Source organism: Acipenser ruthenus, chromosome 17 (genome assembly GCF_902713425.1).
Source record: "Acipenser ruthenus chromosome 17, fAciRut3.2 maternal haplotype, whole genome shotgun sequence".
Taxonomy (NCBI): domain Eukaryota; kingdom Metazoa; phylum Chordata; class Actinopteri; order Acipenseriformes; family Acipenseridae; genus Acipenser; species Acipenser ruthenus.
Genome location: NC_081205.1, coordinates 26,787,781 through 26,814,074, shown reverse-complemented (window position 1 = coordinate 26,814,074; position 26,294 = coordinate 26,787,781). Strand labels below are relative to the sequence as shown.

The window sequence follows — 26,294 nt, the reverse complement described above, 5'->3', positions numbered from 1 at the left end:
GTATAGGTTGAGCAGCAGCAGGAAGGTGAAGTACGAGGCGCTGTGGATGATGAACTTCATGAAGGGCGTGTGGATGACGTGGCCCACGCGGGACTTGGGGGCCAGCAGGTAACAGATCGACAGGACGGGCCACAGGAAGCCCACCGAGAGCACGGTCAGGATCTTCTTACATGAGTGCTTCCGCCTGTAACCAGCCATCTGCCCAAACCAGACAGTGTTCAGAAACTGCTGACAGTTTGACTGGGCAACAAACTGGAGAGTGAGAGAGTGAGAGAGAGAGAGAGTGTAACGACTGCATAAGTTTTTATATCATCCTGCAAAATGTCTAACCAGTAGTTTCTTATCTCCTTAATCTCTGAATTCCTTATACATTGGTGTCATCTGCAGTTATATTTCTTATCTAGAGACAGGAACAATTGAGTTTCAGTCCTTTGAAGGTCATGGAATAAAGCATGGGGGTTATTTGCAGAATAATACAGCAGCCCAAAATACCTTACTAGCAGATGATCTGTGGAAATGCATTAGTTTTTATTTTGGTTTAACACAACTCTGTTTCTAGTACTGGACATTGTCTGTCCTTGTCTGTATGCCTTCACTGCATATCAGTGTGTCTAAATGAAAGCTTTAAAAACATTTGGCTGCTTTTGTACACACATGCAATATACACTGCTTTGATCAGAGTCCTGAAGGGAAATTTACATTTAACTAGGTTAAGATACGTTTTAGGAAAGAAAAGCTTTTAGAAACAACGAAATAAAGCTCAAGTCAAACATTATCATAAGCCATGGATTTCATTTTTTCTTGTATGGGGGTAGGCCAAACTAAAATGTATTTATTTTGGAGATTCAAATGCTCCATTAAAAGAGGTAAAATCTCTGCTATGATATGTGACAACATACTGGGTACATTCCCATACAGGTTAGTGGGCTTGGCTATACTGCACATGAATGTCCAGTGCACTGTGCCACCCAAACATTTTGGAGGTACTAATGTGACCCTCCAGTTTTTTTTTTCTGTCTTGGAGTGATAAGTAGTCAATAAGTATGTGTTTAGCAACATTCTAGCTGAATGGCTAGTACTAACATATATAAACCCTAACAATACAGAGATATAGACAAGTGTTACTTGGGGGACAAGATTATACGTAAGCACATACCTCTTTCTGGTTGTATTTGATGGCCAGTTTGAGGCGGCTCAGGTTCATGCGCTCCTCCAGTAGGCCTCGCTTGTCCACGGGCTCGTCACTGCAGGTGTGGTTCAGAATGACCTCCAACTCCCTCGAGTTCCGGGCCTGGGCAAGCAGATCCTTCGCAAACATCGTACACTGCTTCGCCAGCTCCTCGTAATCATTCCTGTCATTCATGAGAAAGGATACACTAAGGTTTTATTTCCACTGCCTGGTGCTACAGGCTTCGGCTGCCCACAGCTAACCAAAATCAAAAGAGCGTTTCAGTGTTTTTTTTCGCCCAAACCAAGCCAACCTACTGTGCATCAAAGGTCACTGGGGGATTGTGGGATTGTATTGTGTTGTTCTGTTGTTCAATTTTAAGTTATCTGCTTTAGGTGGATACAGTAAAGCTTAATGAAAAACAATGGTAGCGATTTCCCTTCTCTACACGTACCTCCTAGCTATGTGATGATGCACCTCCTTTATAGCCAGTTTGGCTGCATCAAGTTAAGATACAAAACCTGACCTGATAGCCGCGCTGTTTTGTTTTGTTGCCGTGGGCAGCCGTAGCCGGGAGCACTATGCAGTGGACATGGAGCATCGGTCAAACAGGAATTCTTCAGACAATGCAAGTTCAAGTAAATTTTAATTAAACAATCTGTTGACCCAAGCTGACCTGGAACCTGAAACTAAAGACTCATCATAGTTCTTTGGGGAGCACTTACAGGTGTCACAGTTTAGACTCTCCAATATAACCAAGTAATAACCCTTAAACAACACACTAGAGTCACTACAGACATCAGGAACTCTGGCTTCTTCCAGTGGTGCATTATGGTTCTTGATAGTGTACTGCATCTCAGGCAGCAGATAACAGATCTGAGACACAGGAAATGTGAGTCAAGTATCACCTCATCTATAAATGGCCAACAAGTGACTCATCATGTCTATCATACTGTACTGCGTGAGCTTCCAAACCTTAACCTTCACGAATGGCATCCTTATCCTGAATCACTGTGAGGCAGGCAGTATAATACATGGAAATTCCTTGAGGCACGACTGATGGCCAGTTTAAATAAAAGGCTCAGGTTAGTTTGTTTTTTCTTTTTCAAAATAGCTTTTTATGAATAACATAAATATTGATATTCATGAAACTGTTCTAAACTGTTGATGAAGGCGGCAATGAATTAATGTACATCTTAAAAGAACAGGATCTGGCAATATAGAGGTTCAGTATAAGCCTCTGTCAGAAATAACATGCATATGCTATAAAGGATATTATGAACAGAATTAAACTAATAACAGCATTACAACGTTAAACATGTATTTGATATTGCAATAGAGTGTTATCCCTTCTTAATGATCAACAGCACTTTTAACAGCATGTTTATCAATGATTATTATACTAAATTGTGAAAATGATTTAAAACACAACTTTCTCCACATGGGACGGAGTCCTAATATTACACAAATGCTTTTTGAATCTAGACCAAATGTGGGTGACTACAACATTATCACAGGGATTTTGAGTTGGCTACTGAGCTCCAGTTGAAGATGAGACAATCTACATGCCATCTCCTAATGAGCACTAGAGCAGAGGGAAATATAACTGTACTTGTAAGAATCCTAACCCTTTACTACTTCTAATAACATCCTGGCTACAATATATCAAAACAACAGCCTCCCTGTCTCTGTACTGGTGCTTGTTTGGCAGACATCTTGGCTGGCTTGCATAAACAAGATGTTGAGTTTGATGAATAACAGTCCATTCACCCCAGCAGAAACACACTGGTTCAGACAAAAGCACACACACACACACACACACACAATTCTTTTGTCTCCAACTACCTGAACTCCACCTCCACAAGACTGAGTTCCTTCAGATCAGCGCTGAGCTCGAAGGCTCTTAATATTGGGTCCTCCTCGGTCAGCATTATCAATGAGGGGCTCGCCAGGCAGCGGTAGATATCGAGGCGAAATCTGTCAAGAGAAACAGCAACAAGACCAACTTATGTACATCTATGGCCAGACTCATTTTGCTTCATAAGGCCGAATGAAACCGAATGAAACCTGCTGAATAATGTTACGTTGACATATTAAACTCTCCAAATTATCTTTATATTGCTTTTGTTTTTTAAATTATGTCTCAATCCTAAAATTCTAGGTGATGCAAAACTTTTAGCAGTAACATAATGGAAGGAGCAGTAAAAAAAAATAGTAAACATTTCAACAGGAATAAAAAGTCTAACTTTTTTAAAAAAAAAGGGAATTTAGACTTAAATTCTTTCTATATATATAAAAAAAAAAAAAAACCCCGCCACAAGCGACAGCTTTAACTTAGTTTCTTTTAGCGTTGCAATGCAAATTCAATGGCGTATTTGTAAAAACAAGGCCTTAGGTAGACACATTTTTTTTCTCCAAACCACACTAAAAATGACTGCACTCTGTCATGAAAGATAAAAGATAACTCAAGCAGTGGGAATGGTATACCAACTGAAAATATTTAACCACTCATGTTTTAAAACACCACAATCAATTGTTCTTCTGTCTGTCTATAACACTTATTTTTTTGGAAAAAGCCACAGAAGAACCATTGCCATTAAAAAAAGCTGTGTTAAATAAATCCCTCAACCACTCAAATACATTAAAAGGCCTATAATGGTATGCATTTCACATTACTTAGCGGTTCACTGGGTTTAAATAAGTGGAACACAGCCCTGGACTGTTAAATAGGGGTCGATTGAGGGATTTCATGTCATTTATGGGAAGGGTCTACTGTAGTCCATGGATTAGGTTTGCTTGCAGAATACTGACCCAAGAAGATAAAAGCAGGCAGTGCATACATCACACGCCATTCACTTGATCAAGAGAGTAGAATGTCAAGGACTCTTCACATGCAAGTGGTTTAAACAGAATCAACATGATATCAGAGATTGTCCTAATCTTGAGTTTCCACAGGTCTGATTGTAAAACCTGCCCTGAAAGCTTAGAAGCTCACAAAATAAATCCCCAACAGCCCTAGAGTACTAATAAAAGAGCCCATACCGGGAATGGCGAAGACTGTCCTTTTTATTTTTGGCATTGCAAAGGGTGCATTCACACCCCACAGCGTGGGGCCGGGGCAGTGAGATGTCCTGCTTCAAGAGCATGGTGAGGATTTCATAGTTGTTGCGATGAGCTGCTAGAATGACAGGGGCCACATCCATGGTTGTGGAGTACTCTGGGTTCTGAATACGCTGCATCAGTTTCTAGGGAAGAAGAGAAGCAAGCTACAAGCATTCAAAAAGTGCAAAGCGCAATATGCTTTTGTTTGCTGTTATTCCTATTGTAATCAGAAGCACTGTAGTGAAGTGTAAGACTGAAATTTAGAAAAATGTCCTTTTGATACAACTCTGTTTTTTTGGCCAATGCCACCAAACCATATTTATCACTCAAGGATATTGCAACTCCAGTACAAAACCATAACAACCTCTCTTTGCTAGTCTTTTATTGTAGTTTTGTACGGATTGTGTGATCTAGATTAGTTTTATGTTTTTTCACCAAAGTACGACATTTCAGAAAGCACTAACGGCTATTGAAGGCTTCGATGAGCGTCTTGGTCGATGATTGAGTAGTATATCAACGGCTCCCACCACTTCTGAGTCGATTGCTACCAAAAGCGCATCTGTCGTCTAAAAAAAGGATTAAAAGAACATGAATAAAACAGCAGGACAGGTTCGCTTAAAGCACAAATTGTGGAACACATATGTCCCTTGTATCTTAAAGGGTTAATGTTGACAAAAAATAATAACCCCAGTATGACTGTAGGGGTTAGCGGTTTCTTTTAAATGGGGTGTGTCTTTACCTGGCACCCATGTTCCAGTAGAAGCTGCAGTATATCCAGGTTCTCATTCTCAATTGATATGGTAACTGCATTGCGTCCCAACACGTCCACACAGTTTACATTGAGTTCACCGTGTCTTTTCTCCTCAAGGAGTTTTTTCACCATATAATAGTCACCTTCACAGAAAGATACATTCAACTATTATCAGTTTCAGCAATAACATTGGCCACTTAAATTATAAAAAAAGATATAAAAAGCATTTATTTGCTCTCTGGTGTCTATAATCCGTAGCCAGACAGTGCATTTCTTTCCCTCCAACAAATAACTTCTAATCACTTAATTTAGGAGCCACCATCTGGCTTTAAACATTAAAAATGATCAGAAAATGCTTCATGGAAAGCTCATCTGTAATACAGTAACCATCGATCCACCAATTTAGAATGTCTGGATGTGCTCCCACTTCAAGCACAGTAGTGGTCTTAGGAACTTATAACAGAAAAACCAGGTGTGAGGAGGAGACAATGATCACTGAACAACTTCAATAAAGACATTATCTGAGGAAGCCCTCACTGGAAAACTGCTGTAGTTTTGATATGTTCCCTCTAGGCCAAATACCACTCAAATGCATTAGTTCAGCAGCTGTAAGGCAGATGAAGCAATTCGCACAAGTCTGAGCAATACTTAACACTTCAAATCAGAACTATGCAATCATGACTTGACCATGCTTTTTCACTGAACAATATTACTATAATTGTAATTTGTAAATACTGTATTTTAATGATAAACATTTACTCTTACAAATTGGTTATGCTTTGTGTATATTTAAAGTACTGTTCTGTTTATGTTAAATAATGCATATTATTACATTAAAGGCCTATGAAGCCAAGTCATGTTTTTTCAATTCAATATGAGGTTATTAAAACTTTCTCTGACGTGTACAGTAATTTGCACTAGAAGGAGAAAGAAAAGTCTGCCATTGTTCAAGAATACTTAAAATTCAATAAATCAAAACCCTAAAATTGTCTGTTTCTAGTTTTTCTATCTTTATGGATATCCCTTTTTGGAAAACAAAAAACAATAAAAACTATATGCAAAAATGTTATTTAAAGAACTCTTGCGTGCTAATGCCATATATTCATTTTCAATAGCGTAGTTCGTCTGTATATAAAATGTTCTGTAGACATATTACAATTGTACTTATGCCGCCTCAAAAAGAATGTGTTTACACTTCAGATTCTGATAATGTACTTTCTAAGATGTGCACTGAAATAACATTAGGCTACATCACAGCAGTGTATACAGCAGACAGAAAATTCCCTGTGTTTATTGTAAATCATAAATCTGTGCGTTACGAAGTAACATTGCCCCGGTCCAATACTAGAGCGGCAGGTTTCAAAGGGGACAGTAATTAAAATAACGGGTGTATTTCTTACTCTACCTTTTTCACACGCCAGCAAGAAGAGTTTCTCGTCCAGGTTCGTCTCCTCCTTCACTTCTCTGACATCCTTTAGTGCCAGGTATTTGTCTGGAGAGGAAGAATCGGTGCTCTGATAAAGAGCAGCCATTATTACAGAGAAGGAAAACGGCAACACATTGATGCGCATCACACACCAAGCACCAGCACAGCAGCTACACAGCGTCAATTTAAATAAGACCCTTTAGTTTTCTACCACTTTTTGGTATGCATCAAGGTTCCTTACATTTGTAGATCTAGTATTAAGCTAAATCTTCATTCTGCATTACCTGCAGTTTGCAATCGATACCATTAATTCATCGACTCACTGCACGGGCAATTGATATATTCGTGTTTGTTTGTTTTTTATCATCTTTGTGTCCCTCCTCTTTGGCGATCAACAGATTGTTCTTACTGTACTCTTGTTATTGCTGACTTTTGACACGCTGCATCACAATCATCACGCCATTCCAAATCAAAATAACTTCGGCTGTGTGAAGCGAGGACGTTGGTCCTGATGAAGAAACTGCAGTGTTGTGCGCATGTGTACTGTGTTCACCTGCTTGATCATGGATAGCAAATGTGTTGCATTGTGGTAACAAATATGATATAACCGTGGTTATTTATAGTACATGTGTGAGCAAGGGTCCATAATGAAAAATATGTTTATTCTGCAAGTACAATGCATGATTAAATTAAGATCAAATAAAGGCGATATTATTAGTATATACAGCTGTTTCATATTTTTCGTCTACTCCTAAATTACATGTATTTTCACACTAATTTTTGTTTAATTTCTCGTGCGTTACATACTCATTTTGAAAAGGAGACCCAGGAAATTTGGGTAAAATAAACAAGTGGTCTATGAACACCTTGTGTTGTGAGTTAGTGGAGATCAGTGGCAGATTACAGTTTAAATAAATATATATGTCGTGTCACGTATCTCCCAAAGGTGGCAGTACTGAGTGTACGAAATGTGGTTTTAGAGCTGTTAAAGACAAAAAATCACCTTCAGGATTCAATCACTGCAAGATTCAACCATTGAACACAACCATTTTACAAGCCCGTCATTTAAAACACATATTATGCCTATAGAATGCTTGATTAAATCCGGCCATAGAACAAGATAAAATACATGTTGCAGGAGTTAATAAAGGCCAAAAGATCATCTTGCATAATAAAAAAACAGCAGTCACATAAATAGTACACAGAATTTATTTTTATAGCTAAACATCAAATAATGTCATTGCACAACATTCACAAAACCACAGTCCTATATATATACATATATAAGGAAGTAATCAAGCTTTAACTAGTGAGATCACTTTAAATGAAGTTTAAAGGTGTACATGTTGTTTTAAAATAACGTCAGTTCCATCGTCTATGCTGCTATTTAATTAAACATTCAGTCCCAGTTTTACATTATTATTTATTTCTTAGCTGACGCCCTTATCCAGGGCGACTTACAATTGTTACAAGATATCACATTATTTTTACATACAATTACCCATTTATACAGTTGGGTTTTTACTGGAGCAATCTAGGTAAAGTACCTTGCTCAAGGGTACAGCAGCAGTGTCCCCACCGGGATTTGAACCCACGACCCTCCGGTCAAGAGTCCAGAGCCCTAACCACTACTCCACACTGCTGCCCTACATTGCAGAAAACAAACATGGCAGAAGTTGTTTGATCAGATTTTATTTTAAAACACAAACGCTGTGGATTTGATTGAATGTTGTTATGGAACAGGCCCTATATTTTTTCTTTAACCAAGTTGTATATACAGTTAGGGTTTTATTTTGAAAGCATTTACTCCATTCTTTAATTAACTCCTATTTTTTGAAAATTCAACAGTAGCCTAGTGTACAACACTAAGAAATACAACTGGAGAGTGCTTAATAAACCTTTAATTACACTACTTAGATGTTTGACACTAGTTCTGTAAAGTCAACAAATGTTTCTCTTCTTTAAAAAAAACAGGAATTAAAGATTGGACTAAACTCTTTCAAAATTTACCCCTTAGACTTTAGTTATAAAATCCTTGATAGTTCTTATTTCCTTAAGTATAACAGTGGGTAATCATGTCAGTTTAATTATAATTTAGTATTTAAAAGTGGATAGGATATGATTGCACAATACAGTATACACACTACCATCCAATCGGTATTCAGATGACCTGTTTGCCTTCATAAAAAATTGAAACCTGCTTTTCATCAAATATTTCTAATGCAGTTAAACTTATAAAATGTTTCATTTTTCTTGGCACATGTTGCACAGCTCAACAAATATTATTTAAAACCGTAGTTTGAAATCTGAAAAATAAAGCAAATCTCAGGAAAAATATAAAGAAAAAAAGTATTCAATATCTTTATTAACATGTTGAGCGTTATTAAAAAAAGAAGCTGAACAACATTATGAATCTGTAAGAAAATAAGTTACAGGTTTCAAAATAATCAAGTAAAGTAAAGCTTTCAGAAGAGGTGGCAGTGTTTGCGTGGTGCTTAGCAATCGTTTCTAAAATACCGAGAAAAAGTCGATTTATTGTAAAATGAACCATTAGAAATCAAGAAGTGTGTAAACTCTGTATCGTTGAGTGTGATTCGTACGGCTGCAGACTCATGATCTTCATTTTATCCATTAATTTTATTCATTCCTCTTCCCATTAAACAGGCAAACACTGTCATGACCATCTTGGGTTTCACCTCCACCAGGTCTTCAGGGAGTGCATACACTCGAGCCCCGATCTTACGAGAAACTGAGATTGCGTATCTGGAAGAGATTTGAAAGAAACTTGTTGTATATAAAAAATGTCTTTTGGAACATACTAAAAATGTCACCAAAATTCTTTCAACTACAAGATCATTAGATTATTATGTTTAGCTTGGAAATTATTTATGTTTCAGTGATATTCATGTCAATAATATTCTTAAAAAAATGGTTCCATATTTTTTATTATGAAAATTGCAACCATTTTAACGCTCTAAACACAGGTGATACTGATACATATTAACATGGCTGGTGTTCTCCCCTAGGGGTGATTAAGCGACCCACATATTAACAGGACTACAGTACTACATTTTTATTTCAGTTTTACAGAGGAGCTACAGAACAGAAATGACATTCTTTCGTCTTCATGTCAAAAGGTCTGTCACCTAATATTACTAGTTTCTTTTTATTACCTATATGATCGTAGTCATATGCCATCAAACTTGTAAAATATTGTGTGTGTGTGTGTGTTTTTAAAAAGTTTGTATCCAAGATCTGAAGATGATGAAGCTGGATAGTTATATGAGAGAACATTATATGGGACCACCTAAGAAGGTTCTTACTTTGCATTGTTAAGTTTGTCTTCATCGGAAAGATCATCATCTCTCCTCACCATTTCTTCACGGATGGCATTTGGTGCAATAGCACTTATCAAATCCAGTACTGGCAAACTAGTGCAGATGGATTTGTCCTATATAAAAAAAAAATTAAAAAAAACACAGAACATAATAGTATCTGAGGTTGATAATGTGCCAGATGTGTAGCGGTGATACATTTTAAAAATCAGTACTTTTTTTTTTTTTTTTTTTAATGTACCTTAAAACTTTTAATGGAAGTCTCCTTTTCTGCTGCTTCTAAGGTTACATTCACCCAGTTAATAATCATTTCATCATTTACTTTTTCACCTCCGCCAAGATCAGATAAAACTGTCAAAGTGTACCTAAAATAGCAAAAAAAAACAAACAAACAATCTAAAGTATTGAAAAGTATTGCAAAAGAGAATCCTCAACCTCCAATACAGTTGTTCAACATCAATATCTCTGCAGTTGGTGATTAAATTGATCATTGGTTGCCAAAATATGTATTCTTACTATCAACAACAGGAAATGCAAGCAAAATGGAGTTTTGAAGAGAATTCTTCACTTTGTATGGCTATAGAGCCTGACTTGTTTCATTGCTTGCACAACATTAGGCCAAGGTAAAACGTAACAGGAACTAACCCAGGGTTACAGTTTAATTAAATTTGGGTTCAATTTACATGCTATTCTTACACTGCATGAAATGCCTTAAATAATGATAGTGTTTCTGATAATGCATCTTTGTTTCAACACAGATCTTTGCAGTCTATTATCACTGTTGTGATGCACCTCAACCTGAGCGGATGGATTTATAACAGCGGATTATGAACTAGTATTTTCTCCTGTAATGATGTTTACCTTCTCATAATTTGCCACACCAAGGCTAGTGTGAGTGTCGAGTGACCTTCATTGAGATTCTGTCCCCCAATCCCAACCAAGGAGAATTTAGCCTCGTTTTTACCGAGATCAACTGCATAGTTACAGTTTTCAAGCTGGAAAAACAACAGATCATGAGACAACCCTTTCTGTAATAAGATACAAGATTGGTAATGAGTAGGGGATGACATTACCCTATGTACCATGCCTGTACCTCTCCTCTGAACAAAGATAACAACTTTTACTGAGTACTATGAAATTTGCCTTAGTGTTCAGCAGTATTTCTTCAAAAGCTTGTCCTTATCTGTTATGGTCTCACCATTAACAGATCTGAAAGTCTCAGCTCTCTCCACCACCTACCTTTTTCATGTTGCCACCAAGTGCAGGGTAAGGTCGTTTGTTAACGCGATTCCAATTAACAGGCACCCGGATTCGCTCATACAGCTGAAAAATCACTGCGGCATCTGTAAGATCACTACAGCATTGAATAAAGATCAGTATCCATCCATAACAACTAACCCAAAGCAAAATGTAATGATAACATACGCCACAGTGTTTAAGACAGCAATCTGATACAACACGCAATGACTTTAGGAATATTCAAGTTTAAAAGAGGTACAAAACTAAATATAAAAAGTACCTGTATAAATGGTGGACATATGGGCTCACACCTAAAGAATTCATCCAGTTCCGGAAGGTTCTTTCTTCTCTGCTTTCCCCTGCAATGATGTACACACAGTCACATGCAGTATGTGGGCTAATGGGCTGTGTATCAAGTGGAAACCTCTATATGAAATTGTTGAAACAGCAGGTAAAACAATTGTTTTTCATTGTGACACACAAAAAAAGCAGCTAAAAAATAAGTTTATGATTTTACTAACATAAATAAGTAATTCAACACACAACAAAACTGCATGCTGAAGAAATCCGAAAGAAACATGATCAAGTTCAAGGAAAGTGCATTTTGCATTATTACATACCCATTATTTTGAAATGTATTGTATTTATGGAATAAGAAATATTATAGGGTATCTTTTATCATCTATCATAAAAGGTAGGTTTTTTTTTTCTTCTTTTTTATAGAAGATCATTTTATAAACCAACACAATATTTCAGGCTAAACTCAGAATTGTTCATTAATAACCAAATAATTTTATTACAACATCACACATTTATGGGGTATGCAGTTCACAAAATGACTTCAAAAACTGTTACCGAAGCCACACAGAGCCTTTGCTAGGGATGGAGTGTAATGAATAACAGGCTGCAATGCATAAAATAACTCAAACAAAGTATGGTAGTGATATTAACTGAGAAGCTACATTCTCCTTGTTTTGAGTGAAACAGAAATACCCACCACTTAAGTGGTTCCTATTTGAAGCAAGTAAACGTGGATTTGTAGAGTATGTCAGCATGAGGCATCAATCCAAACCAAACTCAAAACTGAGCACACTGCAGGCTTGTTAAGAGTAAAAAACATTTGCTTGACATGAGATAAATGCGGAAAAGCCCCATCGGTGAGCAAGGGGCAAATAACCCCACAACACAATCAAACACCTCTGTGCTACCGATGGGGTATCACACTGTAAAGAGAGACTGGAAGAGAGAAAACTGCAAAAAAAAATGTTTTACTTAATACAGTACATACAATGGCAGGAGTCAGTTCTGCAGTTAGTGAAGCAAATGTAAAAAGAATACCTGTGAGCCACTACAAATACTAGGCATTAGAATAGGATAATAGAACTATCATTTTAGCTTGTTTTCAAAGCAAACTTCTTTATCACCAGTTCAGTCTACCCTGGGCATTTCTTAATTCCTAAACTCTTAAGAAATAAATAAATCTTGATTTAATCAGCTTGTCACCACAGGGATAAATACATGTTTCTGAGTTTAAAATCAAATGTGTTGGGCCATTGCTTACTGAGATTTTGTGATGGTGCAAAAGCAGCACACAGAGAACCCTTAACTCAGCAACTGTAATTTTTTTAGCTTACAAAAATAGCAGTTTATGCTCCCTTTCAGAAAATATATGGTCCACTGTAGCAAATCCTTAGAACAATTTCTTAGTGTTAAAACAGAACCTTTTAAACATTGTACATTGTCTTTTGACCCTGTATGCCTTCTTTTTTTTTGCAAAACAATTATTTCAATTACCGTACACCACAATACTTGGAAAGTTTTTGATTATTTTCATGTTAAAACCATTGGAACCATACAAGGGAAGTAGTGTATAAAATATATATTCTATTATGTGCATAATATGTGCAGGTGACCTCTGGTGGTCATCTGTGTTATTACAGTTAATATTTACAAGATACAATATCGGTTCTCTACCTTCCAGCATAGCAAGGTCATATCCGTGATTTGGCTTGTTTAGGGCTGGGTAGGTATTGAACAGGTTGGCCACAAAAGCTATATTCAGCTTTGGGTTACCAGCAACCACGTCTGCCGGCGTGACAAACTGCCTACAGTCCATCTTAGCTGCCTGCTGAAGCATACACTCTGCCCTCTGTAGGTCATTTTTCTCCTAGAGTAAGAAAAAGGAATAGGCTTTATGAACTTATAATACCATATACGAAATATAAAATATAAAACAGTTAATAAAAAAAAATATTAATTTGGACTTAATCCTTGCACTACAGTATATCCTTATTCAATTATAATACTGATATAAATTAAGACATCAAATGAATAATTTATGAACAGCTCATCACACAAAGTTAATCAGCTTGGGGTTCCTGGATCATATTCAGCTATTCAGCTTGCCTTTGTCTTGCTGTGCTGCACATGGCACTCTGTATTTAGAATATGTAACAGAAACACCGCTGTATTCTTTAAACTGGTTTACATTAAATCCAACTTACATTAAAACCAGACATGTCAATGTCGATCTTGAGTTCATCATCTTGGATACCTTTCGGGGCAATCTGATTCAGCAGGTGGAAATAAGCTTTTGAATCCTGAGGACACAATGAGTGAGTTTAGAAAAATGAGTAGATAGATAGATAGATAGATAGATAGATAGATAGATAGATAGATAGATAGATAGATAGATAGATAGATACCTGATTCATGTATTTACATGACAGTAGAAATCTTCACCTATCAATATGGACAGGATTCATAAAGACACATTCGGAATACAATTATTTTAACTGAATGGAGTAGCGGTTGGAGTTCTGGACTCTTGACCGGAGGGTCGTGGGTTCAATCCCAGGTGGGGGGCACTGCTGCTGTACCCTTGAGCAAGGTACTTTACCTAGATTGCTCCAGTAAAAACCCAACTGTATAAATGAGTAATTGTATGTAAAAATAATGTGATATCTTGTAACAATTGTAAGTCGCCCTGGATAAGGGCGTCTGCTAAGAAATAAATAATAATAATAATAATAATAATAATAATAATAATAATAATAAAACTAGCAATACTCTACTCAGAATAATGAACTGCCTGAGACTAAGTTGTTATTGCTCATATTATCCCTTCCTTCCATTTTCTTTCCTTCCATAACATTTTCTTATACACTTGCCCTTGCATCATAGTACAGATTATTTTTTTTCCACTTCTTGGTGAACAAAACTGTGTTTTCTCAGGTTGAAATATTTTGTTTGTATTTTGCCTCCTGTGATGGTTAATTTGAAGCCTGATGCTCAGAGTAGCACACCGGTAGCTTCACACTACTTCATGCTTTGGAGACAGCCACATCTACATTTATTGAGATACAGTCCCTCATGAAAAAACAAATATTTAGCTATTGATTGACTATTGCAAAAAATGCTACAGCATGTCATAATCCACAAATCACATGATTCAGTTAGTTTAATTGGATTAAAGAAAAAGATTAAAGAAACCTCAAGCTGGCTCCACGGATAATCGATTTATAATGCATTAGGAGAAGCAGTAAGAGCTTGGTGAGGAATGAGGGTCTTACTCCTTGGATCTCTGAAGGAGCAAAACAGCTCCAGTGTGTCCACTCACTGAATAATCATTACAGGTTTTACCCTAACAGGCTAGCACTGCTTTATGCTAGTTAAGGAAATACAGACAATTTCAAGCCCTTAACAATGTAAATTACAAAGGTGATAGCTCAACACAGCTCACAGCTTTTTCATTTTGCTTTGTATTTCAGACAGAACTCTAACCCAGCACCTCAATATCATTACTGAAGTTGCCAATCTTCTGCCAGCCTGCGTTAGTCAGGTGGTAGTTGACCCAGCGCAGCAGCAGCTCTTCAGGGGAGAGTTTCATTAGATCCTCCAGATCCTCTCCTTCCTCCAACAGGGTAATGAGAGCTGGGGCAGAGGAGGAAGACCAAGATTATCTTTGTTGTGAAAGTGCTCAAGTTCTAATTCTCTAGTGTGTACACACAGTTTTTGATCGTATAAAACACCATTTTTGGATAGCACTTGGTAATAGTCATTTCCACTTTGAATGTGCTCTGTAGATGGTGATAGGTGGTTCTTACCTTCATTTCTGGAGATCTCAATATGAGCAAACAGCCCAACTTTAATGATCTGCCACAGCAGGCCGAGGACTAAGTGAGGCCTCCCTGCCCTGAGATCCTGAGCCCCAATGTTGACGACAGTGCAGCCAATTGCAGAGGCTGAATTTAATGCAAGCACCAGGTTTTCCTGCAAGATTTTGCAATAGGTCACTAAAAAGCCTTATCAATACACACTGTAGTGTGCAACAAAGACCAGTTTAAACTATTGTAGACTATTGTTAAAGAAGAAGCCTGTGAACCGTGTTTAATGAATAAAAACAATCTTTAAATAAAACAGGTTAAAATTTGAGAATGTTCCATCACTGAGAAATGTCATTTAATTCATACAAAGATTTAATAAGCATTATTGCTTTGCTTAATACTTACAGAAATGGTGAACGGGGTTAGTTTCTTCTTATTAATAACTCTCTCGTCGATTGTTTCTGCCTGGGATAAGTTTATCAGTTTGCTAAAAGACAAAATATATATATTTGGAGGGTTAGGAAAGGTGCACTCCATTTTGCTAAAGGTGAAGGTATCTGGAGGCCATGTTGGTGAAGGCCTAAATTGTATAATGAATTGTGTAACAAGGTAGGTTCATTGAATGATTGTTTGACCTTCAAAAACACAATGGGGGAAATGTGTGGCTGAGGGAGATTTGGAGAGAAATGAAACAAGTTTCATCTTGTTACTTGTCAGATAGGTTGCTGTCTTTAACTTTGTTTGAGAAAATGCACCTCTCAGTCACTGTGAATTTGTGCAACATGAAAGTAGTAGTTGAGGGGTCATCTGGAGTGCATTAAAAAGCATGGAAACTATGGAACTGAAATATTCTACAATCCACAATCTTTCCATAAAATAAACGTAAATCGTTCATCCAATCTCCCCAAAACATGTAACTTTTAAAAATAAAATAATGGTGTATCATGGATAATAATGATAATTTACTGTAGTTAAAATGGACCATGATATGCTGATTTTCGTTACCAAAGAATAATGCCATCCCCGACCGATTTGAAAACACTCTCATCGTTTGGATCCATGGGCAGTAAATGTTTGCAATCAGGATCATCTTTTAGGGCTTTGTTAATCCAGTTCACAAAAGCAACTTGTTCTTCCTCTGAAACAAAAACATAAGATGGCTTTGAATAGGAAAGCCATATTTTTCTTATAAACAATGAGCAATTTATATTACTCTGGTAGGGGGTTAATTTCAGGGATAAACTATGCCCTCATTTAATTATTAAAAAAATATATATATTACATTTTTATTTGTTTATTTGTACCTGTAATAATATTTTCAACAGAATTAGTAATCAATAGCTTGCCCAGCTTGACAGAAACTAGCAAAAATATGTTACGAACATTCTTACAAAAGTTGTATTAATTCTCTTGCAGTAGTTGGATAATATCAGGAAAAATATGAAGAGACATGGTTGTCTTATGCAAGAATTCTGACTGTGAATTCTGTGTGTTCTAAACACTGAAAATAATTCATCCGACTGTTGAACAACCATGAAATCTACCTTCATTACTGTTACATCGCTCTTGATGAAAGTCAGTTCTGGGCACTCGCACTCACACAGCAGCCTTTACACACACTCTTCCATATCCACACACATGCATACAGTACCGGAGTAGGAGTGCTGGGTTCCTTCACTGGAAATCTCAGAGGTTCCTCCGATTGCTGTGATTCCCTCCTTTTTGTTTATGGCTTTTCGAAATGACTTACTGATCTCTTTGCTTTTTAGCTCCTGACAGATCTAGCGAAAAAAAAACAATACGTTGTATGAAATGATATCTAGGGAGTGACCGTATTCCCTCTATTAAATATATTCATTTTAAATTAACATCAGTTATTGATAACACTGTTCTGTATAATGATGAATTCATGCTGGGTTTGGGGCTTAATAGTACTTACGGTTAAACAACTGGGACATATGTGTTGGATTGTGGCATGCTATGCAAGGTTAGCATTAAACAAGTACACACAGTGAGCCGTTTTGTCATAACTTAATATTGGAAAAAGATGACGCTGATTAATGACAGCTGTTTTAAAACCACTGCTTCGTGATGAAACGCTTCACTGGGATACTCGAGCCCTGCTCTGGACTACAATGCCTATATATAAAAGTGATAATGTCCTTGCTGTGGCGTGTTAAAATAATGTATTACAATGCTGGTATCTCTCAGAAGCTCTATATAGCCTGTTGATTCTTATCCAAAGGGCTATTGAATGCGCCCTACTGGAAACATACAATGCAAAACTACAAGGGCCAGGCAAGGGTGTTTAGGTCCTCATATGTCAAATACTAGAATGAGAAGTTTGAGAATAAAGTAGGCAGCAGAAACCAGTAATAAATGGATATGTATAAGGGGGTAATAGTTACCGATACAAATTCTTCAAAATCAATCCTTCCGTCTTTATTGTGATCAGCAGCTACTAGAATTTTTTCCACAATTTCTCGGACCTTGTATCCAGGCAGTGGCAGATGTGCTTCTTTAAAGAGATCCTGAAGCTCGTAGTCACACACATAGCCACTGTTGTCAATGTCTGTGGATGAAACACTGCAGAATTAATCACATCCATTTACAAAGTTACAAAGTAGCGTAATACAGCTCTCAGAATCATGTCTCACCTCCAAGTGCAGTACATCTGGCACAGCAGAGTGTAACTATTAAAACGTGTAAGTAACGGGGTTCTGAAAAAAACATAGCATTATAAGTCCTCACATGTTGCTACAACTGTTCAAATAACGTACCTGTAATTTTTATTTTCAAAATAAAATGCCCACATTAGTGCACTGATAGTGTAAGGAGTACTGGCCACATTGTCAAACAGAAAACACAGCAATAATGATCCATGATGTGGTACGGAACATAAAAGCCAGAGCACTTTTTTTTTGTTGTTTTTTAAAATCTTTATTTAGAGGACAGATCTCAAACCCCAGTGCACTAGAGCGGCCATTTTGAAAAGAGCTTTGAAACACACTTTAAAGTTATAAGTGTAAAAAGTTGTCAGGATGTTAACAATGAAAATAAAAATTACAGGTACATTATTTAAACAGTTGTAGCAACACGTGGGGACGTGTAACACTATATTTTTTGGAACCCTGCTACTTACTCTTTAACCTGCCCCAATGCAACACACTCAAGTAGGTGCAAGAAATACCACATGTGTGCTACAGTATGTTGTATATCTTACTGATGTCATTCTTACGTCCAATTGAGTGTTGCAGGGGAACAGGTTATTGGATACACTCTGGGGTACCTGATGCACTTGAAAGCTCTAGTTTTAAAAAGTCAACAAGATGTAATGACTGAAACAAAAAAATGAGAAAAAGTGAATATAAAACAACAAGATAAGATAACTCTGATATTCCACACCTATGCCTAGCGGCTCTTTAAAAACAGTAAGATAAAATTGTTATAACATCCCATTGGAGAACTGATATACATGTGCAGTAAAACACATCGATAGCCTATTGCTTATTATATGAAACCTTGCACCGCCAGCTAAACTTCTTCTCAGAGGGCAATTCGGTAGTTTTATGAGCTTCTACAATACCGGTCTTATTGTAGATAGGTACACAGTTAAATTGCTTCTGCAGTTTCTGTCATTAAGGAATACAATGGGGCATTTTTTTCTCCAGTTTAATTAACTCCTATTTTTTGAAAGGGGAAAAAACACCTGTTCATTTTACAAAATTAGAAGCAAACAACAACGTAACACAAGCAGGACAGTCATCTACTACCACAGCAGTAAATAAAAAATTAGAACTAATGGTTTCAGTAAAATGAAAGAATACATCACCATGACCTCTATACACTGTATGCGCAATGACACAATGACAGATGCACTTCCAAACCCGCAGATTATGACAATAAATTGATATGCCTAACATGTAGAATTATAGTAACACAATCAAACCTAATTAAAAAACACTATTTTGCCAGATGTGTTTGTTGTGTAGGTACAGTGTATTTGGCTTTTCTGTTCATATATGGGAGGGACTTGGAGAGGAATGCTGGTGGGTAGCTAAACAGTTCATTTCCACCAACACTGTACAACTTTTATCTTGAAAGATAAAAATCGAAGTGAAACTCCCATGTGAATAAACTACTGCACAGAACATGACTAAAACCCTTCTAAAGATAATGGACCCAAGATACTGCTGTATATATTGGATGATATTTACACCAAGGCTTTTGTGATTTTTAAGTATCTCCTACACATCTTTTTACAAATATTTTTACAGGTGTGCAACATTAGAAATATCTGGAGTCTAATCATAAGAGCCACCTATTGGATGGCAATTGGTTTTTAATATTTATTACACAGTAGACGCCTTTGAAGTATGTGTTGCCTGTTGATAAGAAAAATATAATTTAAAACAGCAAAGTTATGGTTATTTATAAAACAGAACAACAAATACTAACAAGATACTATTGTGTATTTGTTTTCTAAGCTACTGATTTCATGAGATATCATTTTGTATGAATAAACATACTGCAGTTTGAGTGCCATGCTTTTGCTGATTCGCTGTGTAACACAATATGAAATATGGAAAACTGCCATTCCCTGGCTAGGTTCCAACCTACCTATTTTGTTAAAAGCCTCCTTCAGTTCTTCCAGTTCTTCACGGGAGATCTGAGTTGTGTTGTTTTCCATCTTGTTCTAATGTCACTTCTTACTTTATTCTTATGAAACCTAATAAATGGTGAAAAAAGATCAATCGCTTGAACTTGTATTCTTTAATAGGCACTATCTTGTGAAACAGGCATTTATGTGTGAATTTGAATCCTGCAGGTCAAATGAGGCTAAAAGGTCTGAACTTTGAGCAAACGTGCCTGGTTCTTTTTAGCAGTGGTTACGATGCTCGCTTGTAGAGTGTGTGGCCCCCCTCTTTAGCACAGCCTCTACCCTGCAGTTGACAAGTCACAAGCTAACTTCCTTACACACCAAAATGGGTTCACACTGCAAAATGATTCAGAACAATCTAAATATTTAAAAAGACATGCTTTTGTACAAGAGCAGAACAATGAGCATTAATTTATATGTTAGAGGCACAATGCATGTGCGGCAAGCAGCATTACATATTATCCAGGAAGCTCCATGATACAGTGACATTGACTGGGCGTAGGCTCTTTGGGCTCATCTCAAACAATACCAGCACAGTGGATTGTGTGGGGTGGCTTTGATCAGCTGGACCCAGTGTAGTCTACACTACCAATGAGTTTTAAAAACTCCTAAAAATGAGCTTTACCTCACATATGAAAAAATATCAAAACAGTCTGATTTTCAGAAGGTGCATTTTTAGAGAGTAAATAAGGTCGCAATGCATTTCACTGAGAGTTTTTTTACCACCTAATTATACGTTTTGATTTTCAACAGGGGCAGGTTCGTTTCTCCTACTCGCAACACCCTTTGCGACTCCTGCTTATGACTGATTTAATTGATTTTCAGGTTCATTAACAAGCCAATTGGTCATATTTCAATATTAGTGATGCAATATTAATATTCATATTCTTTACATGCAATGTCTGAATGCTTATGTATGTTTGTGAAAAATCATAATACAAATGTTAAACATATGCATTTGTTACATATGTTTTCGAATGGTCATGTGTTGTTAATTATGTATTTAATATATTCTAAAATTAGCCAGCCTCCACTTATAAGCCCCAGTTCGAATTTTCTGAACAAGGCACTGTTCTCCACGATGAATGAGTCATGGCCTGAGCCTGGGTACTTGGCAACCACATAAAACTTGCACAGTTAAAGAATAATGATGTTTTCATTCCTTGAATCTGGAGATATTGCAACATGTGTGCAATCTATTACACCTAGCACGTTTGGGAAGCCAGTTTGGGGAGGGCGTGTCTTAATTAGTGAGTGCATTTTGGTGTTTTGCACCTTTTGAAAATACCAAACTGCTGTCTGAAAAAAATATTTAATATTAACAATATTACATTTGAGTCAATAAAACACCCACCCACATATGCACACACGTATAATTGCTTGTCAATTAATTCCTAGCATCAGATAGAGACAGATATTCCCAGATTATAATATATGTCTACAGGGAGTATTTAATCAGTCAGATGATGCAGAAGAAGGAATTTGGAAGGACTTTGTCCTACCAATCTTCCATGTGAGTGTGGCATTTAGACTCTGATCCTATCTGCTAGAGTAATAAGAGTTAACTTATAAACCATCCTCTACCAGGTTTGTTAAATATGCATCTGTAAAGAGCATTGAGGTACAATTTGATTTTCTTATTTATTCTTCTTCAGTGGCATTTGTTTTTTGACTATCTGTATTCTCAATGTTGGTTATAATAAACAATTTTGATCAGTATGCTCTTACTTTATATTATTGTTGGACTACCTATCAACTGTCACTTGAAAATGTACCTGTATTGTTCTTAGAATGTACCTGTATTGTTCCTAGAATGTATCTGTATTGTTCCTAGAATGTACCTGTATTGTTCCTAGAATGTACCGGTTTTTGCTCCCCTGGTTCTTACAATATCCAAACAAAACTACCAGTATCCTCTACTGTATACTGCCACAAAGTGACAAGCATATTTCAAAAGGTGTGATAGAGATGCACAGAAGTAATCGCTATGGAAAAAATATGTAAATTTAGGACAATACCATTCTCAGTAAAGAGCAAAACCATACACAACCAATGCAAAACAGTGCCTACTGCAACGGATTGTTATCCTGGGAACACAGTATACTGCTGAGCAGTTCATTTAATATTTCTGAAACCAGCCAAACAAAGCATCTTATAAATATGCATATGAATATGTAAATGAATATGGTGTTATCCAGTAAGACAAATACCTGGATATATTCAAAAAACAATTTCCAGATGGACTTTCTTTTATTGTTACCTTGGTATCTATTTTGATTTGTCACTTAACTAAACCTTATCTTCATTAATAACAAAGGCCAGCCCAACTATGTCCACTCAAGCTCAGTGAACCACTGGCCGGCCGGGGTTGCTGTAGCATAGTTAAATGATGCAATCTCGGACGATTTTACATCCACGATTTGTGGAAGCACCAAGGCCAAAGCGACGCTCCCCTTGGGACAGCATGACTCCCCCTACAGACCACACAATCACACCTTTACTAGGTCAGCACTGTTGGTAAGGAGCAGGGAAGATCACATTCTTCATGTAACTTTTTATTCCTGCTGCTCTTTTGTGTATAGGCAAATAATGACCTTAGAAGAGCTGCATTATGATAATACAAATTTGCAAGGCGGAGGTCTGTGTCCATTGCCCTGCATGTAATCACGGTAGTTCCAAAAGTTCACTGCAGAACCAGACAGGAATTTAGTTTACCAAATTTGATTATCAGAGGTTAATAGTCTATAATAATAATAATAATAATAATAATAATAATAATAGGGAAAGTCAGTCATGCACATGACTTGAAACTTGTATACCAACATGTAAACGGACCAAAAAAGGACACATACCATAAGTTTGCAAGTCATCAAAGTGTTTCGTTTGTTTGAGATTTAAACTACCTCATTATCCAGGCTAATACTACATCCTCCAAGTGATTGGTTTCTTATTGTTGCTTCTCTATGACACAGTCCTTGCCCATGTTAAACTCAAAGTCAGGCAGAGAAAAGCAGTGTTTTAGGATTAAAGTAAAAGCTTGCAATGCTGTTGAATTAAAAAAATCTACAACAAAATAAATGGAGCTCAATTGACAAGCAAACCAAATCGAATGAGTCAAACAAACGGGACATCGTAATTGCTGCAGCAACCAGGATATTAAACAGAATGATGCAAAGCTTTTTACAGCCTGAGAGATTACAGATACTTATTTGAGAAATCCATACAGGAATCCTCACATCCTCTAAAAATAAAAGGCTGAAAGCGAAAGAGGTATTAAAACTGTTTTATAGCGAGCAGAGTTCATCTTACTCTGAATTTCCCCGACATTAAAGAAACATAAAAAAGGAGCAACAGTCAACTGCAATTATTTTAAAAATAACTCTGGTATTCCGAAGTACGTTTTAAATAGCCCCGTGTTTTCACAATTCAAAGGCCGGGATAAATAGTGCATAACACTCAAATTTATTGTGAAATCAAAAGGTCACAATATCATATGTTTTCTCAAAACCAGGAAGCTAAGAAACATGGCCCAGCAATGTGTTTTTTCTGTCACATTAGTGCTTTGTACACAGCGCCCAAATTGTGACTTATAAAGGGCTTTGTTCAAAAAATGTTTTCCTCAAAAGGTGAGTTTTAGCTAGGAAGCAGAGGTCCCAAAGACTTTCGACCAAAAGTGTATATACATAAACCATAGTACTATATGAGCCTGTGTACAGTAAGAAAATGATATTCCAATCTATGATGTGTTTTTTTCTTTTTTTTAAGGTCCTTAGTCATTAAATAACACTGTTTTTTGTTGTTTTACAGTTTACTGTTTCACTAAGTAATGGTTTTAGGGGCAATATAACATGGAGCTTGGCTAACACTTCACATAGAAAGTATACCTTACAATGCTCTATAAGGCTTATACTAACAAGTAAGGAGACAGGCAGTATAATGCTTCAACCCTGATTAGTTTACCTACAAAACCATTGGATAATTAACACATACAAATCACAAACCCAACCATCTACAACTTAAGACAGCTTGAAAAAGCTTTGGCCCTCCTCAGCAGCTCTTGCTCATTCTTTCACAATGTCCCTACCTTACAACTGGATGATTTATATAATGCAATACTTATGCAATACTTATATGAAATAACATTGTTATCAAATTTGGTTTATCGCTGTGTTACATGATTCTTTCATTGACCTATTATTGTTAGTATTGCCAAATAAAAATTAACTGCTCTGTGGTCATAGTTCACAAAATGGTAATCATAAATGTAATCATTAATTAATATAAGAAAAATAATTGAGATGACTAAACAACATAAAAAAGAACACAACACAGTAGGTTTGAATCACGCACATTCATGTAATGCTCTTATAAACAGCTTCAATATGTATAAACACAATTTGCCCTTCACTATAACAAACAACTGTTGTCAAGTGGTGATTGTAATAAATTGGCAAAGTCAAACACACAACTACTGTGCTATATATACATTTTACGATGTACATTTTATGTTCAAGAACATGACAACTATACAATCTCTTTATTTTATGTCTAAAGCATCATGGAATATTTAAGGTCCTAGCAGTATTTCCCTCCGTAAGTATTTTTCTTGCTGCTCAGGCACTAATGCAGGATGTATTGCTTTTCCTTCATTTGCTCGGCACTCTGTGCTGCTGACAGATGTCTGTTCTTTCGCCATACATTGTACTGTATCACTCGATCTGTAGTCAGAGAGAAGTCTTTTTGTTTGCGTTACTGATGCAGTACTTCAGAGAAACACTTATGAAGGATGAATACTGTAACTCCCAATAGGCTGCTATTTGCATAAGGTTGAATGATTGATGAGTTTTTGTCATTGAAACATAGCCCTACCTAATGCTTTTGACTTTTTGAATAATTCATTAATAGTTTTTTTTTAACTGGCATTTATAAACACAAATAGAAATGCAAGCAATTGTATGGATTAAAAAGTGCTTGAAATGTTATATGTCAACAAAATTACAACTAACTGGAAAAACAAAATTAATATATAATGTGGCTACCTGCTATATCCACTCTAGAGGTATTTTAATAATACTACACTATTGGGTGGCTGTAGCAGAGCTACTGTACAGCTGATCTATGATTTAAATTCATGCAAACACAAAGTTTGCGGGTTTGTATTGAATTTTACACATTGCAAAGCTGCTTGCTATTCAGCTTTGTGATACAATGTTGTCATCGATTGTGTGTTACAATACGCACTGTCCCTGCCTCTAACAACAACAATTATCCTGACTAATAAAGTGGTTTTGTCGGAGCTGACCTGTAGAACACCAGCAGTTAATCTCTAATTCCGACTGTTTGAAAACCTGAGCCATTTGGGGTGGTGTTATGTGATGCAATGCCAGGACATGCAAGGCTCAGCCAAAGAGCAGACCAGTGCCAAGGTTGTCACTATCTGCAGTGCTTTAGTAATACAGAGAAAAAAAAAACCCCATCAAGTAAATCTAATTCACCTCACCGCCTAATTTTGAATATGGTATTGTATCATTCCGTTTTATTTTATTACATAATCAGAATAAAATATGATCATTGTTAAAAAAATAACTAACGCGCACTTTGGAAGCAAAGGACCAATGACATCTGAAGTCCGATTACAGCCGAGGACTGCAACCATGTCAAGAAACTGATTACAGCTTTATATATATATATATATATATATATATATATATATATATATATATATATATATATATATATATATATATTCCTGTTGCACACAAATCACCAAAAAACGTTGTTTTACCACTTCAAGTGATTCAAACAAGAACCCGTGAATGCTGAAATGCATTAAGAGATAAACAAATTGTGCCCTTCACTATAACAAACAACTGCTGTCAAGTGGTGAAATTGTAATAAATTGTCAACGTCCAAGACAAAACTACTGTGCTACTGTATCTATAATTGGTTAATTATTTTACTGCATTTAATACTGTACTTTACAGAGTACTGTAAATCTGTCACAAGTGTTATTTAATCTGCAGTATTTTGTATTTATTTATATCCTGATGTAACTATAACTGACACTTATCTGCGCAGTTATTGAATTGTATTTTGTCATATACTTGTACTTGCTAGAATCATTGTATTTTATCTTGCTCTTAATTGTATTAATACTTGTACTGTGATTCTTGAAATGTATTTTTGTTTACGACTGTAAGTCGCCCTGGATAACTGCAGCAGTTATCTCAAACAAAGTGAAGTTATACTGTAAGCTGTCTAGATGATGCATTGCATTGTGTATATTAATTGACACCACAGACAACATATTAAGACCACATTATCAGATTACATCAAACTATAATTTGCCCTCTTACCTGCAGTGATCACAACGTCTTATTACGGCTAGCACTTGACTCCAACTCCAGCTGCAGCTGTCAGCAAAACGCCGGTGCGCGAATTTGCAACAGGTAACCTGTATACAACCTATAGGGCCCGCCCATGAAACAACGCTAGGTAACTCCTCTC

General features: G+C 36.5%; 2 protein-coding genes across 2 annotated transcripts in view; both read right to left on the bottom strand.

The window, feature by feature from the left end:
* Window positions 1-7,023, bottom strand: part of LOC117423479 (short transient receptor potential channel 1) — a 17,205-nt gene extending 10,182 nt beyond the window's left edge. The window contains exons 1-7 of the mRNA XM_034039337.3: window positions 6,427-7,023; window positions 5,010-5,164; window positions 4,735-4,836; window positions 4,211-4,413; window positions 3,014-3,145; window positions 1,157-1,352; window positions 1-252 (exon numbers count right to left, since the gene is read on the bottom strand). The exon at window positions 1-252 is cut by the window's left edge and continues 85 nt beyond it. Of these exons, the coding sequence (XP_033895228.1) occupies window positions 1-252; window positions 1,157-1,352; window positions 3,014-3,145; window positions 4,211-4,413; window positions 4,735-4,836; window positions 5,010-5,164; window positions 6,427-6,592 (1,206 nt within the window). The 5' untranslated portion in view covers window positions 6,593-7,023. The remainder of the gene's footprint in view (window positions 253-1,156; window positions 1,353-3,013; window positions 3,146-4,210; window positions 4,414-4,734; window positions 4,837-5,009; window positions 5,165-6,426) is intronic.
* Window positions 7,024-7,670: 647 nt separating this feature from the next.
* LOC117423719 (plastin-1-like) lies at window positions 7,671-26,235 on the bottom strand. Its single transcript, XM_034039836.3, has 16 exons — window positions 26,144-26,235; window positions 19,748-19,856; window positions 17,536-17,699; window positions 16,779-16,908; window positions 16,133-16,265; window positions 15,533-15,614; window positions 15,128-15,293; window positions 14,812-14,954; window positions 13,526-13,621; window positions 12,996-13,188; window positions 11,302-11,380; window positions 11,022-11,136; window positions 10,644-10,777; window positions 10,024-10,147; window positions 9,771-9,898; window positions 7,671-9,210 (listed from the first exon to the last, which is right to left on the bottom strand). The coding sequence occupies exons 2-16, from the start codon at window positions 19,815-19,817 to the stop codon at window positions 9,072-9,074; spliced, it is 1,896 nt and encodes a 631-aa protein (XP_033895727.3). The 5' UTR covers window positions 19,818-19,856; window positions 26,144-26,235; the 3' UTR covers window positions 7,671-9,071.
* Between the last annotated feature and the right edge of the window lie 59 nt (window positions 26,236-26,294).